We start from the raw sequence: 15099 nt of genomic DNA, 5'->3' as shown, positions 1-15099 counted from the left end.
ACATGCGTAAGCTTCCATTTACCAAAACTGATATGTGAGCTGATCAATGTTTATATGAATAAAAGCCTAAAATCAATCCGTTCATCATACACTGAACAAAATAACAAACGCAACACTTTTATTCCCCCCCCCCCATTTTTCATGAGCTGAACTCAAAGATCTAAGACTTTTTCTATGTACACAAAAGGCCTATTTCTCTCAAATATTATTCACAAATCTGTCTGAAGTTGCTGGATATTGGCAGGACCTGGAACACACTGTTGTATACGCCGATCCAGAGCATCCCAAACATGCTCAGTGGGTGACATGTCTCGTGAGTATGTGGCCATGCAAGAACTGGGATGTTTTCAGCTTCCAGGAATTGTGTACAGATCCTTGCAAAATGGGGCCGTGCATTATCATGCTGAGGTGATGGTTGTGGATGAATGGCACAACAATGGGCCTCAGGATCTCGTCACGGTATCTCTGTGCATTCAAAATGCCATCAATAAAATGCACCTGTGTTCGTTGAACATACGCCTGCCCATTTCACAACCCCACTGCCACCACGGGCCACTCGATCCACAACGTTGACATCATCAAACCGCTCACCCACACAACACCATAAACGCTGTCTGCCATCTGACCTGTACAGTGAAAACTGGGATTCATCCGTGAGGAGAACACCTCTCCAAAGTGCCAGACACCATCGAATGTGAGCATTTGCCCACTCAAGTCAGTTACGACGACAAACTGCAGTCAGGTGGATTATCTCAGCAAAGGAGAAGTGCTCACTAACACAGATTTAGACAGATTTGTGAACGATATTTGAGAGAAATAGGCCTTTTGTGTACATAGAAAAAGTCTTAGATCTTTGAGTTCAGCTCATGAAAAATGGGGGCAAAAACGATACTTGGTTACTCACGTAACCTCGGTTCTCTCTAGAGAGGGAACGAGTATTGCGTAAGGAACTTACGCTACGGGAAAAGTCATCTTTTCTCGAGATACTGAAGCCAAAAAATTATCCTAAATTTTTCATAATTTGTCAACGCAGTGCAGCAGGCGGCACAGCAGAGCTAGAGCGGGCAATACTGCGTGCTCATTGGCTGCCGCGCGGCAACTGCTTAAGCCTACCAGTGAGCCCCGCGTGACGTCACGCCCAATCAGGGCACGCGCGCCCTCGCGCGTCACAGCCCGCCAGAAGGGGCGGCGTCAGAGCGTATATAAACAGGGCTCGGAGGCTTAATTCTCTGGTTTCTGTCGAATGAAGCGACATGAGCTCGAGGCGCAAGCACGGCAGGGAACGCAATACTCGTTCCCTCTCTAGAGAGAACCGAGGTTACGTGAGTAACCAAGTATCGTTCTCTTACGAGAGGTTCTCTCGTATTGCGTAAGGAACTTACGCTACGGGAACCCTTTGTCAACGCCGTGCGCGCCATGCATCCACACACAACTCCAGGGGGAGGGGGCCCGGGGAGTGAAGAGTGGGGAGAGAGGTGGCCAGCAACGCGGGCCAACACATGTACATAAGCACCCATAGGGAGAAACAGAGCGGCGCAGCCGGTCTGTATATAAGAGCTTTCCCTGAAAGTGCGGCTCGACCAGAAGAGTCAAATCCAATATCCAGCCTGCGAAGAGCAGGGCATGAACATGATTTTAGACTGCAAGAAGTTTAGCCTGCAGGGCGGGAACTTCCAGGTTATAAAGCCTAACAAATGTAGACGGGGAGGCCCAGCCTGCTGCCGTACAAATGTCATAAATGGAAATCCCACTGGACCATGCCCATGATGAGGCCACGCCTCTGGTGGAATGAGCCCGTATGCCCAGAGGGCACTGCAGGTCTTTGGACGCGTATGCTGTCGCGATAGCATCCACTATCCATCTGGATAACGTCTGTTTCGAGGCGGCGAGACCCTTGGTGCGCCCACCAAACGAAACAAAGAGCTGCTCTGAGAGCCTGAAGGCTGCAGAGCGCGTAATATAAAGCCTTAACGCCCTGACAGGGCAAAGGAGGCTATTGTCGACCTCGCTGGCTGCCGGCGGCAGGGCTGAGAGGGAGATAACCTGTGCTCTGAAAGGAGTACCCAACACTTTAGGGACATAGCCATGTCTGGGTTTGAGAATGACTAACGAGTCGTTAGGTCCAAACTCGAGACACGACGCGCTAACTGATAGCGCATGTAAGTCACCCACGCGTTTTACTGAGGCGAGGGCCAGCAGAAAAACGGTTTTGAAAGTGAGGTATTTGAGACCCACAGAGTCTAGCGGCTCGAAGGGAAAAGCTTTAAGGGCCTCCAGGACCAAAGACAGATCCCATATCGGAACCGAAGGTGGCCGCGGAGGGTTCAGCCTCCTGGCGCCTCGCAGGAAACGGGTAACGAGTTCGTTTCTTCCAAGTGCGCGGCCGCGCGCCGAGTCGGCGAACGCAGCAATCGCCGCAACATATACCTTGAGCGTGGAGGGGGACCTGCCCGCGTCCAAGAGCTCTTGGAGGAAGTTCAGAACCTGTGGAACCTCACAGGACTGAGAGTTCAAACTCTTCCCTGTACACCATTTATTAAACACTGACCATTTAGACGCATAGAGCCGCCTCGTCGAGGGGGCTCTGGACTGCGAGATCGTGTTAACTACCCCTTCTGGCAGATCAACGAATATTCGTTGATTACCCACGCATGCAGAGACCAGTGCTCTGGATGGGGATGCAGAATTGACCCTCGGGCTTGAGAGAGAAGGTCTCTCCTCACCGGAATCGGCCACGGGGCTGTGTCTGATATGTTCACCAGCTCCGGGAACCAGGGTTGGTTCTCCCAGTGCGGGGCTATGAGGAGCACTGCGCAGCGCGTTTCCCTGATCTTCGCTAATACCTGAGGCAGCATTGAGATCGGGGGGAAAGCGTACAACGGGACACTGGGCCAAGCCTGGGCCAGCGCATCCTTGCTCTTCGAAAAGAACCTTTTGCACTGAGCGTTCTCGCTTGTGGCAAAAAGGTCCAATTTCGCTTCGCCGAAGCGGAGCCACAACGTCTGTATCGTCTGGCTGTGTAACGCCCATTCCCCTGGGGGAACATTGTCCCTGGACAGTTTGTCCGGGCCGTCGTTCAGGTGCCCGGGCACGTGCGCGGCTCTCAGCGAGCGCAGCGAGCCCTGAGCCCAGACCAAAAGGCGTTCTGTTAGAGCGCGCAGGGCTCTGGATCTGAGTCCGCCCTGGCGGTTCATGTTGTCTGAGCGAACTAGCACATGGTGTCCCCGCAAGTATGGGAGAAAATGCTTCAAAGCTTTCTCGACCGCTAACATCTCCAGACAGTTTATATGGAGGTTCCGCTCTGGGCCCGACCAGGGGCCGCAGATTGGTCTGCCCTCGTAAAGCGCTCCCCAACCCATGTTGGACGCGTCTGTCGAGACCACTTTGCGGTGTGAGATGGCTCCCATTGTCACTCCCTGACGGTACCATTCGGGCGCTAGCCAGGGCTGCAGGGCTGAGACACAGACCTGAGTCACGCTGACTCGAGCGCTGCCCGAAACTCACGCTCCGCGGGGTACTTTCGATTTCAGCCAGCATTGTAGCGGGCGCATACGAAGTAAACCCAGCCGTAGGACCGCTGCGGCTGATGCCATATGGCCTAACAGCCTCTGGAAACGTTTCAGAGGGAGGTATCTGCCCTTTTGGACGGATGCGGCGAGGTGTCGAACACAGCGCGCGCACTGATCTGACAGCCTGGCAGTCATCGCCAACGAGTCCAGTTCTATTCCTAGGAAGGAAATAGACTGACTGGGGATAAGTGAGCTTTTGTCCCAGTTCACCGAAAGACCCAGGCTTTCCAGATGACTGAGAAGCGCTATCTTGTGAGAGATGAGTTCCTCTTTTGACTGCGCTAGAATGAGCCAATCGTCCAGATAGTTCAGGATTCGCATGCCCTGTTTTCTCAGGGGAGCGAGAGCTGAATCCATGCACTTCGTAAATGTGCGGGGTGCTAGGGCCAGGCCGAACGGCAGGACGGTATATTGATACACCTGGCCGTCGAAGGCGAATCTCAAGAATGGCCTGTGACGGGGTATAATCTGGATTTGAAAATACGCGTCTTTCAGATCGAGAGATATAAACCAGTCCCTCGGGCGAATTAGCGCGAGGATCTGCCTGGTCGTAAGCATTTTGAACGGCCGTCTCATGAGGGCTCTGTTCAAATGTCTCAGATCTAATATGGGTCTGAGCCCGCCGTCCTTCTTGGGCACGAGGAAATAACGGCTGTAAAAGCCCGCCTCGGTCAGAGAAGGAGGAACTCTCTCTATCGCCTTTTTTCGCAGCAGCTTCGCTATCTCTGCATGCAGCAGATGGGCTGCTTCTGCGTTCACTTTCGTTTCGGTCCGGGCTAGAAAGCGCGGAGGCCGACGACTGAACTGTAGCGAATAGCCCTGTATTACCGTGTCCAGCACCCATGTCGACACACCCGGAATAGCCTTCCATGCATTCGCACTCATAGCTAGGGGTCGAATGGCCTCTGAGTCCCGTCCGTCGCATAGCGCGGGACGAGGAATCTGCAGTGGCGGGCGCGCGCTGCGCGCTGAGACAGTGCTGCGAGACGGGGACTCGCTGATAGCAGTGACCGGCCGAATTGCGCTGGGAGAGCGCGCGTGAGTGTTTACAGCAGAGTGTGAACGCGGGGGAGCGGGCACAGGACTCTTTATTAAAACACGGCCGGTGGCGGTGGCGATATCTGAACCCTGAATGTGTGAGACAGAGCGAGCAGTGTGTGGTTGTGAGCACTCGTGAGCGGGCACATTTCCTACACTTATCGCTCGAGCGGCAAGAGCGCGCTTTATGCGAGTGTGCTCTGTAGGGTACACAGGGGGATTTGTGCTTGTGTGTAGAAATGAACACTGGGTTGTGGGCATATTTACTACACTCATAACACTGTCGGCATGAGCCGAATGGCCAGATATTATGCTCATATTGTGATTTATCTGGGTTGCCGTAAAAACGGCGTTTGAGTGCAGGCGAGTGAGTCGACAGACTGGCTCGTTGGCTGCTGAAAACACTACTGCAGTAGCCTTTTTTAAGGGGACTGGCAGAGGAAGACAGATTAATTTTGACGGCGGTCCGGCCGCAGCGGGACCCGGCCGTCTTTTCCTCCCGACGAGTGCTAGGAGGACTTCGCAGGCTCGGGCTTCAGCGAGACTCGAGGCCGAGGCCCTCGCGGGGGCGGCGGCCTGCGCTGGCTGGTTGAGCGGGACCTAGGGCGGCCGCGCTGGCGCTGCTGTGTGGTCGGAGGGCGGGAAGAGCGCTGAGCAGAGCTGCGTGCAGGAGGCTCTGTGCTAGAGCGGCCTGCAGCGGAGCTCGAGCGGCGAGGCAGGAAGAGGCTCATAGCCTGTGTTGCCTTCTGCACCTCCGTAAACCGGTCCACAAGGCCACTCACTGCTGGTCCGAAGAGTCCGGTGGGGGAGAGCGGGGCGTTAAGGAAGACGGACCGCTCTGATTCTCCCATATCGGCTAGCGTCAGCCACAGGTGGCGCTCTGTGACAGTGAGCGAGGCCATTGAGCGACCGATAGCTTGTGCAGCTACCTTGGTAGCGCGGAGAGAGAGATCTGTCACGCTGCGCAGGTCGGTCAAGGTGGACTGGTCGGGGCCCTTCTCGTCCAGCTGGCGGAGGAGGTCAGCCTGAAGGACCTGAAGGACCGCTATCGTGTGCAGGGCTGAAGCGGCCTGTCCGTTAGCCGAGAAGGCGCGGTGGACGAACGCCGAAGTAGTCCTGCAGGCCTTGGACGGGAGGGCAGACTTTGAGCGCCATCTCGCGGATGGGGGGCAAAGGTGCGCTGCGACCGCCTGTTCGACCGGAGGGATGTCGTTATATCCCTTCTCCGCGGCTCTGTCCACCCGGGAGAGAGTTGCTGAAGCTGAAGAGCGGAGCCTGGCCGAAACCGGAGCGTTCTACGCTTTGGAGAGTTCCTCGTGGAGCTCGGGTAGAAAAGGCGCTGGTCTGGACGCTGTAGACTGGCGGCGGTTGGGCAGGAAGCATCCATCGAGCCTGTTCGGTGGAGGCACCGCAGGCGGGGACCACTCGAGGCCTAAGCGCTCGACTGCCGTCGTGAGGAGGCGGAGAAGCTCGGCGTCCACACCGGTATGGGTCCTGCCAGACTCTCTTGAAGACGAGGCGGAGCGGAGTGAACCGGACCACTCTTCGCTGTCTGACGCCAGAAGAGAGCAGCTGTCCAGAAGCGCGTCCACTTCCGCTTCATCCTGAGAGGCGACGGCATCGCGGGCCGTAGCCGGCGGCTGCGCGTCGGGAAGCGGGGGAGGCGAGGGAGAGAGCGAGGCTCGCGGGAGGTGCTCCGGCGAGGGCCTGGCTCGAATCTCCGGCTCCGGTGGTCTCTGCGAGCGGAGTTTCTTCTTACGCGGCCCGGAGACAGTTGGAGCAGGTTCTGCATTGAACAAGGCGAGTCGAGCCCGCAGGGTCGACATCGGCAGTTCCTCGCAGAGTTCGCAGCCGCCCGAAGACAAGGCAACGGCTGCATGGTCACGTCCCAGGCAGAGAGCGCAGACCACGTGGCGGTCTCTGTCGCTGAGCGGAGAGCGGCATGAACCGCATGAAACTCGAGGCATTTTGAAACAAACGCCTTGCTCTTTTAGTGAGTGCTGCAAGAAAAAACACACACAAAGCAAGCGAGAAAGGATATATCGCCGGATAGCTGAGCTGGCACGGCAGGCTGAAGGCGGCGAAGATTCGACCGGCTTCCTCAGGCTGTCCTAGGCTGGCTCGTTGCTGGTTTCGACGGCGACGGCTTCTCTCAGAGTGCAGCGATGCGAAGAGCTTCGCTGAAGAGACAGAAATCAGAGAATTAAGCCTCCGAGCCCTGTTTATATACGCTCTGACGCCGCCCCTTCTGGCGGGCTGTGACGCGCAAAGGCGCGCGTGCCCTGATTGGGCGTGACGTCACGCGGGGCTCACTGGTAGGCTTAAGCAGTTGCCGCGCGGCAGCCAATGAGCACGCAGTATTGCCCGCTCTAGCTCTGCTGTGCCGCCTGCTGCACTGCGTTGACAAATTATGAAAAATTTAGGATAATTTTTTGGCTTCAGTATCTCGAGAAAAGATGACTTTTCCCGTAGCGTAAGTTCCTTACGCAATACGAGAGAACCTCTCGTAAGAGAACAAAAGTGTTTATAATTTTGTTCAGTGTATAAAGCGATCGTGCCTCTTCAGAAAATGTGGACTAAACTGCTCAATTCAGTTTTACGATCTCTTTATGAAGTTTTCGAAGCAATCAGAAAAGATCTTAATTTAAATATTCTGAAGATGAACGAAAGTGTTACGGGTTTGGAACGACATGAGGGTGAGTAATTAATGACAGAATTTTTGGGTGAACTAACCCAAACTTAGAATAAAGTTTGTTAAATAAGTTTATGCTGTTTAATTATCTATACATACTTTAAGGTGTTGATATGTATGTCTTGGTAGGGCCAGATTATAGATATACCCCTCCCTCCCCAGAATTACACATAAATGACTGTTTTAGCTCCATTACAGCAGGGGGCAGTAAAGCACCTTATGCTTGATGCTGCAACCTGAGCGTTGTTTTTCGTTTTAACTACATGTGAAACGAAAGCTCGTGTGGACTCTGAATGCGTGACGTTAAAGTGGAGAATTGCACGTTGTATCAGTCACTTTTTAAGCATTTCTCCCGAAATGGTGCACCACTGTCTACGTTAATGTCTGTCGTTGTTCCTGCGCGTCATGTCACCCAGTCTAAACTAATAACATGCTTGACGTCTCAGCCGCGTAGTTTCATAGCTTCAAACTGATGTTTTTATTTATTAAAACTGATAAACCTTTAGGATGTCTGAAAGCAGCAGCAGTGAGGATGAAAACTCTGCAAGATTGAAAGAAGCTGTCTGGAGCTTTGGACCACAGGATATCAAGATCAATGGAAAAGGTAACGTGTTTTATAGAGATCTTTATTTTTTCGAGATGTATGCAGTGAATAATCTGAGATGAAATTACCTCACTTACCAGTCAAGCGTTAACAATTAACAAGCGTTATCTGAGGACTAACTCAGTGCTGCTTTTATCCCACACAGATGGAGAAAACAAAAGTCGTAGGTGAGTCGGTATGCATTTAAAACGCTTTGAGATTGGATCTCAGTGGTTATTCTGTCATGAGTTTGGATATCTTTGTTACACAGAGTCGATGTTTCAAAGCATGAACATGATGGGAATGAGCTCGGGACAACACCTGAGTTTCAGTCCCATGTGGCAAAAAAGTTAGGAGCCATATTAGACGGGTGAGACACTACAAAAAAAATATTTCTCACGTTCAACTTCTGAGTATATTTGTCATTATCTTTTATTTCTCTGCTGGTCAATCAGTACAATTTCTCTCCCTCATTCGTTTACAAACACACTCAACTGTAGGTGCATTTCAGAAGTGTTTTCTAAGACAGCTGACTCAGAACCTGGCCAGTCCAAAAACAGAGATGAAGAAGAGAATGAAGAAGGTAAGCCAATAGAGATCTAATAGTTCAGATTTTTCTTGAGGTACGTCAAAAGGATTTAAAATCTTAAGAATTACTACAGGATATGTACATTAACGCAAAGTGACAGATGTACAATAACATACATAATATCCACTGATCCCTCAGCTATCCCTCAGAAATCTGGAATTCAAATAGCTGACTGTTTCATGTCATTTTCTAAAGGTTTCCGTCTGTTCTCCACATCTACCTCTGGAAAATGGATGGAACAATCACCTCCTCCACCTCCTAAAAGGAGACCAGTTCCCAGCTCTAGGTGAGTCTGAGTCCTGCTTAAATGATAGAATGTGCACACTAGGGTGAATTTCACAAAAACTTTGGCCATATTTCACCCCATAATAATTTTTTTTTACACTTTTTAACACTAAAGGGTGAATTACCCCAAAAATGAAAATTCTGTCATCAGTTACCCTCACCCTCTTATTGTCTTATCGTAAGAATTTCATTCATTTTGGAAACTAGGGATGTGGATGTTTCGGCCACCATATCGGTATTGGCTGATGTATATTAATGCCGCGTTCCAGGCAACCTGTAACCCGTGTTTTTCCAACTCGTAACTGGGAGTACATCGATCTAGTACGAGTTCACGGGTGGGAAGTCACAGGTTTGACTGCCGTTCCAGTGCACTTTCACGGGTATAGGGTTGGAAAAACACGGGTTACAGGTTGCCTGGAACGTGGCATTTAATGGTTATTGGCCCAATAAGAACATTTGGCTGATATATTAAAGCCGATAAATAATGGATTATTTCCTCTAGCTGAGACACTTAAGATGTGCACTGTTCACTATTATAGTTTTGAATTGTTTGAAATATGATTGGAATCACTTCAAAAAAGGAAAATGCAGTTAAAGGGATAGTTCACCTAAAACTGAATATTTGGTCATTTACTCACCCTCAAGCTGTTCCAAACCTGTGAATGTTGATAGCCATTGACTTCCATAGTAGGAAAAAAATATTATGGAAGTCAATGGCTACAGTCAACTGTGGTTACCTAGCCTGGGAAAACCCAGACAACTTCCGGCAAATTCAGATTTGCTCGAAGTAGTCTGGCAAAGAGCTCATTCAAGCCCATTTCCATGGCCTAGAAATCGCGGCACCAATCAGAAACATTGAGGCGGGCTTTACACAATGACGATCGCTCTGATTGGTTTTAGGTCTATCCAATTGCGCCCAGAGGCATTTGAGCGACGTCCGTTCAACTTTTAAATGCATTATTATATTCAAATTGCAAACACATGAGGACAGTCTCCATGAAAGACCCACTGGCAGATGAACTTGCTACTACATTTCTCTCCGAAACGGTAGGAAATTAAATTAGATTTAATAGAGGATTTTAACTGTGACACGATGATTGACAGGGCAGTTTAAGTGACAGGATGCACGTGACAGATCCGTCCGATAAAGATGACGAAGTAGTATGTCCCAAAGCTTGCCCAAAGCTTTTTTGCTACACATTCAAAAGTAAATACCTTTTCTTCACAAAAAGAGTACATACTTTTATGGCGTAGTGTAACTTAGGCGAATTGGGACGCAGCATATGGCTTTACACGATGCCGATCGCTCTGATTGGTTTTAGGTCTATCCAACTGCGCCCAGAGGCATTTGAGCGACATCCGTTGTTGACGCCCCTTTGGAAATGATTTGTCTATGGAGCTTTGCCAGACCATAACTCAGTTACTACTGAGAATGGTCTGGTTTTAACCAGGCTAGTGGTTACCAACAGTCTTCAAAATATCTCCTTTTGTGTTTAACAGAAGAAACTCATACAGGAACAACATAAGGGCGAGTAAATGCTGACATCATTTTCATTTTTGGGTGAACCTTTAAGTAAATTTACCCGCTAACAAAGTGCTTCAGTGTATGGTAAGGTTATGGTTCAGTTTCTGATATCTTCATTCAGCTTTTCAGCTACAGAACACACAGCTCAAACACCAATGCTGTTATTTATTTTATTTAAAAAAACATTGATGCATTATTAATAATACCTTGCAATTTTATTTTTTCTTGTATTATTTTCATTAACAATATGGTTTAATTAAATTCATTTAATTTTTGTCTGTGTGAAGGCTATTGCATTTTATTTAGCTATCCATGGCATATGCATTTTGGTTCTTTATACCTGTTATCCGATGACTTGTTTGCATTATTTAGGTATTAATTATTTCTTTATAAGGCTATAGATTTTTATTTTTTTAATAAAGAAACTTGAAAATTATTTTTAAAAGTTAGGGAATTACACTTACACTTGTTCAAACTATGTCTGATATATTTTGAAGTGCTTGGGACATGGCTTTTAATGGCGAGCCTTTTGTTTTTGTAATCAGGTTCTCAAAAACATTATATCAACATTTGAATTTAGATTTATAGACCAATATAGGTTCTCGGCTTTCAAAGCTTTCAAAGAAGAGTTATCGGTGCATCCCTATATTGAAAACACACATGAAGATATTTTTAATGAAATCTGAGAGATTTCTGTCCCACCATTGAAAGTCTGTTCACTTTAAATTTTTAAATAAATCCATATGAATCAAGCGGTTTCATGTAAAAAAAAAAAAAAAAAAAAAAAAGTCTCTTCAGAAGACTTCGATTAATCAAACCGCACATTTTAAATGGATTTAATTTATGATCTCATTATGAACACTTTGAAGCGTCAGAGTTTTGGGTGAATAGACTTTCAATGGCGGGACAGAAATCTCTCAGATTTCATTAAAAAATATCTTCATTTGTGTTTCCAAGATGAATGAAAGTCATATAGGTTTTGAATGATATGAGGGTGAGTAATTGGTGACAATTACATTTATTTATTTTTTTGTTTGATCTAACAGTATTATTATCCAACAGTATTACAGTAAATAAAGTAAATGAGGGAGAATATGCTTAATTGTCATAAATGTCACAATGCAAATAATAGAAAAATAGCTTTTCATTGCTATTTCAAATCTGTCTGTCTGTCTATCTGTCTTTCTATCTATCTGTCTATCTTTTGGTCTGTCTGTCTTTAATAATAAACAAGCTAGTAAGTTTATTATACATTTTGCATTAATGACAATCTATATTATGTTAAAAGCATCTTGTTTCTTTATTTCTGCAGTGACAGTGACAGTGAGATGGAGATGAGGCTTAGAGAAGCTGCTGTGTCTGTGTCAGACATCCTCGGCCCTTTAGCCCAAACCCTCACAGAGAAGACAGAGGGGAAAAGTATGACAAACGTAGAGTCTGGAAAGGAGGACACAGTCACAAAGAAGACAAAGAAAAAGAAGAAAAGAAAAACATTCACTGAGGGAAATGAGGATACAAGCATTCATGTATCAGAGAAACAGTCTAATGGAAAAGGAACAGAAGAGCAAACAACTGTGGTAGAGAATTTGACAAAGAAAAAAAAGAAGAAAAAGAAAAGAAAAAAGTTGGATTCATCAAAGGGCGTTGATGAATGAAAGACTTAATTGTTCGAAAGAGCAATTCTGTTTATGCTGTTCTGGATGTTTGTATATTGTTTTATGTTCATTGAGGATTAACAGTTGACCCCGAAGTTAAAAGAACCTGTTCCTTGCCAGTTTAGCATTTTCATGCTATAAATCCCTCCCCAAAAAAAATCATCAATAAAGTAAAGTTTATTTTGCCATTTTACTACAAAACATTTTTCTAGAGACTAGTCTAGCAGACTGAAATCTAGAACAGTTACATTATATTTTACATGCATTTTTTTATGACAGTCACACATTTGAAACCTGAAACTAATTATATACGTGTTCACACGAGTTTGTTTTAAATGAAAACTTGACTGTCCTTTTATTGAGCATAATTTAAGGATTTGTGAAAAAACATCATCATTAGCATGGGTAGGCAGCAGATAGCAATATAGCAGAAGGACAGATCATTGTTTTTTTTGTTTTTTTTCATTGTTGTCTGTTTGCTCTCAGCAGCTTTTGGAAGCGGTATTGTCATCAGTAGCTGCAGTTATTGTGCCGTAGAGACCATCTGTGTAGGGATGTAAGGGTCGATGTCCCCTGGTGAAGAGGAGAGCAGGTGTGAAGGATGGGTTTCACTTGTCTGGGTCTGAGGGTAGAGCTCCAAACTACCCGAAGACACTGGAAATTTAAAGGTGAAGTGTGTGAGATTGTTTAATGTTAAAGTACTTTCTCTTAATCCAGTTGATGTACATTGACTACTATTAGTATGCCATTCATGGGTTTATCTCCACCAAAAGTGTAAACATTGAGCCTTCCTGACACCGTCTAAACATTGAGAGCGGTCCTGTTCACACACACTCCGTTAGTAGTACGTATACAGGAGTCTGCAGGAGCAGCACGTGCTTAGACGCTGCTAATCCGCGGCTTTAAACGGAATAAATATAAACAACGCAATATTCGATTCATTATTTCTATATAGATTTATAGGCTTATATTAAGATGCTCAAGCAAGTGGCAAAACATTTAAACATGATACGTCTTATGTAAAACTTATGTATAATCACAAATACTTTAAACTAACTTACCATCCACATCAACAGCCGAAGAAATTGTCTCCCATGCCTTTTCTTTCGTGTTTAAAACTTTATATGAAAAGTCCTGCTGGTCATACAACACTTCGTGTTTTTCCACCTCACTGTTTAGACGATCGTCATCCATTGTAGCTTTCTTGTTCCGAGTGTAGTTCTCTGACCACCAGCATGTCACATAATAGCATGGTGCGTTCTAGTGCATCTCATATTAAAAAAAAAGTACTTTAGATATCATTTTTTCCGCATTAATTATTTTTGCAACTCCTGGTAAGTCTAAGGAAGCTTGTTTTCGCCACAGAATAAAATGGTAATTGCAACTTTTTGTCTTACAATTCTGCCTTTTTTTCCCCGCAATTGTGAGTTTAGAAAAAAAATTGAGAAAAAAAAGAAATTGTAAGACAGTCACAATTACCATTATTTATTCTGTGACTTTATTTCTCAGAGTAAACAATTCCGAGTTTATATTTCACAATTCTGACTTTATTTCTTACAATTCTGACTTTGTTTCTGGCAATTGCAACTTTATATTACGCAATTCTGACTTTACATCACGCAATACTGACTTTACATCACGCAATTCTGACTATTTCTCGCAATTGCAAGTTTACATCACGCAATTCTGACTTTGTTTCTCGCAATTCCGAGTTTATATCTCACAATTCTGACTTTATATTACGCAATTGCGACTTTGTATCACGCAATTCTGACTTTTTTCCCCGCAATTGCAAGTTTATATCATGCAATTATGACTATATCATTCTGACTTTATATCACGCAATTATGACTATTTCTCGCAATTGCAAGTTTATATCACGCAATTATGACTATATCTTGCAATTGCAAGTTTATATCACGCAATTGCAAGTTTATATCATGCAGTTCTGACTACTTCTCGCAATTGCGACTTTATATCACACAATTCTGACTTTATATCACGCAAGTAATTCTGACTTTACATTACGCAATTCTGAATTTATATCACGCAAATCTGACTTTGTTTCTCGCAATTGCAAGTTTATTTCACGCAATTGCAAGTTTATATCACGCAATTCTGACTTTTTCCCCCGCAATTGCAAGTTTATATCATGCAATTCTGATGATATCATTCTGACTTTATATCACACAATTTTGATTTGTTTCTCGCAATTGCAAGTTTATATCACGCAATTCTGACTTTATATCATGCAATTCTGACTTTCTCGCAATTGCAAGTTTATATCACGCAATTCTGACTTTATATCATGCAATTCTGACTTTCTCGCAATTGCAAGTTTATATCACGCAATTCTGACTTTATATCATTCAATTCTGACTTTGTTTCTCGCAATTGCAAGTTTATATCATGCAATTCTGACTATATCATTCTGGCTTTATATCACACAATTCTGACTTTATATCATGCAATTCTGACTTTGTTTCTCGCAGTTGCAAGTTTATATCATGCAATTCTGACTTTTTCTCGCAATTTCGAGTTCATATCACCCAATTTAGACTTTTTTCCCTGCAATTGCAAGTTTAAATCATGCAATTCTGAATATATCATTCTGACTTTATATCACACAAGTTTCTCACAATTGCGAGTTTCACACAATTCTGACTTTGTTTCTCGCAATTGAAGTTTATATCACACAATTCTGACTTTATATCATGCAATTCTGACTTTGTTTCTCGCAGTTGCGAGTTTATATCATGCAATTCTGAATATTTATCACAATTGCAAGTTTATGTCACGCAATTCTGACTTTACGTCACGCAATTCTGACTTTCTGACTTAAATATGCCATGGAGGGATATATAAAACATTTCTAAATAAATATGGTGGTTAACTAGATTAATTTGGAAGAGAGGGATTACAGATCACAATGCAAGCGGGAGAAGCCTCATGTTACGGTCGCCATGATCACAGATGAACAACATCCAGGATCAACACTGTCACCACAGGGTTAGATTAAATTAATTTACATTTAACCAGTTCTCATGACATGAGAACAGTTAGCTATTTAGGTTTGTACGTTAGCATGGGCTCACTTAACTTTAATTGTAACTTATTGAGACTGACAACCAGAAAATTAATGTTTTTGTCTTCATTGGGGTTG

At 45.4% G+C, this 15099-nt stretch overlaps 2 protein-coding genes across 3 annotated transcripts in view; one reads left to right on the top strand and one right to left on the bottom strand.

Moving 5' to 3' along the window:
• The window catches only part of hnf1a (HNF1 homeobox a), a 37993-nt gene that overhangs the window by 3736 nt on the left and 19158 nt on the right, over nt 1-15099 (bottom strand). Inside the window, exon 10 of one of the 2 annotated variants that reach the window (XM_079896760.1) lies at nt 12118-12590. The exons of the other annotated variant lie outside the window; for it this stretch is intronic. Within the exon in view, the coding sequence (XP_079752886.1) occupies nt 12460-12590 (131 nt within the window). The 3' untranslated portion in view covers nt 12118-12459. Of the gene's footprint in view, nt 1-12117; nt 12591-15099 lie in introns of those variants that run through there. 2 annotated transcript variants of the gene reach the window in all.
• Nucleotides 7550-11936, top strand: cUnh12orf43 (chromosome Un C12orf43 homolog; the record flags this gene model as incomplete). The annotated part of the gene is made up of 6 exons (XM_079896764.1): nt 7550-7903; nt 8049-8070; nt 8154-8252; nt 8383-8465; nt 8667-8757; nt 11594-11936. The coding sequence occupies exons 1-6, from the start codon at nt 7807-7809 to the stop codon at nt 11934-11936; spliced, it is 735 nt and encodes a 244-aa protein (XP_079752890.1). The 5' UTR covers nt 7550-7806.

This window comes from Squalius cephalus, assembly GCF_949319135.1.
Source record: "Squalius cephalus genome assembly, chromosome: 16".
Taxonomy (NCBI): Eukaryota; Metazoa; Chordata; class Actinopteri; order Cypriniformes; family Leuciscidae; genus Squalius; species Squalius cephalus.
This window is presented reverse-complemented; position numbering and strand designations above follow the sequence as displayed.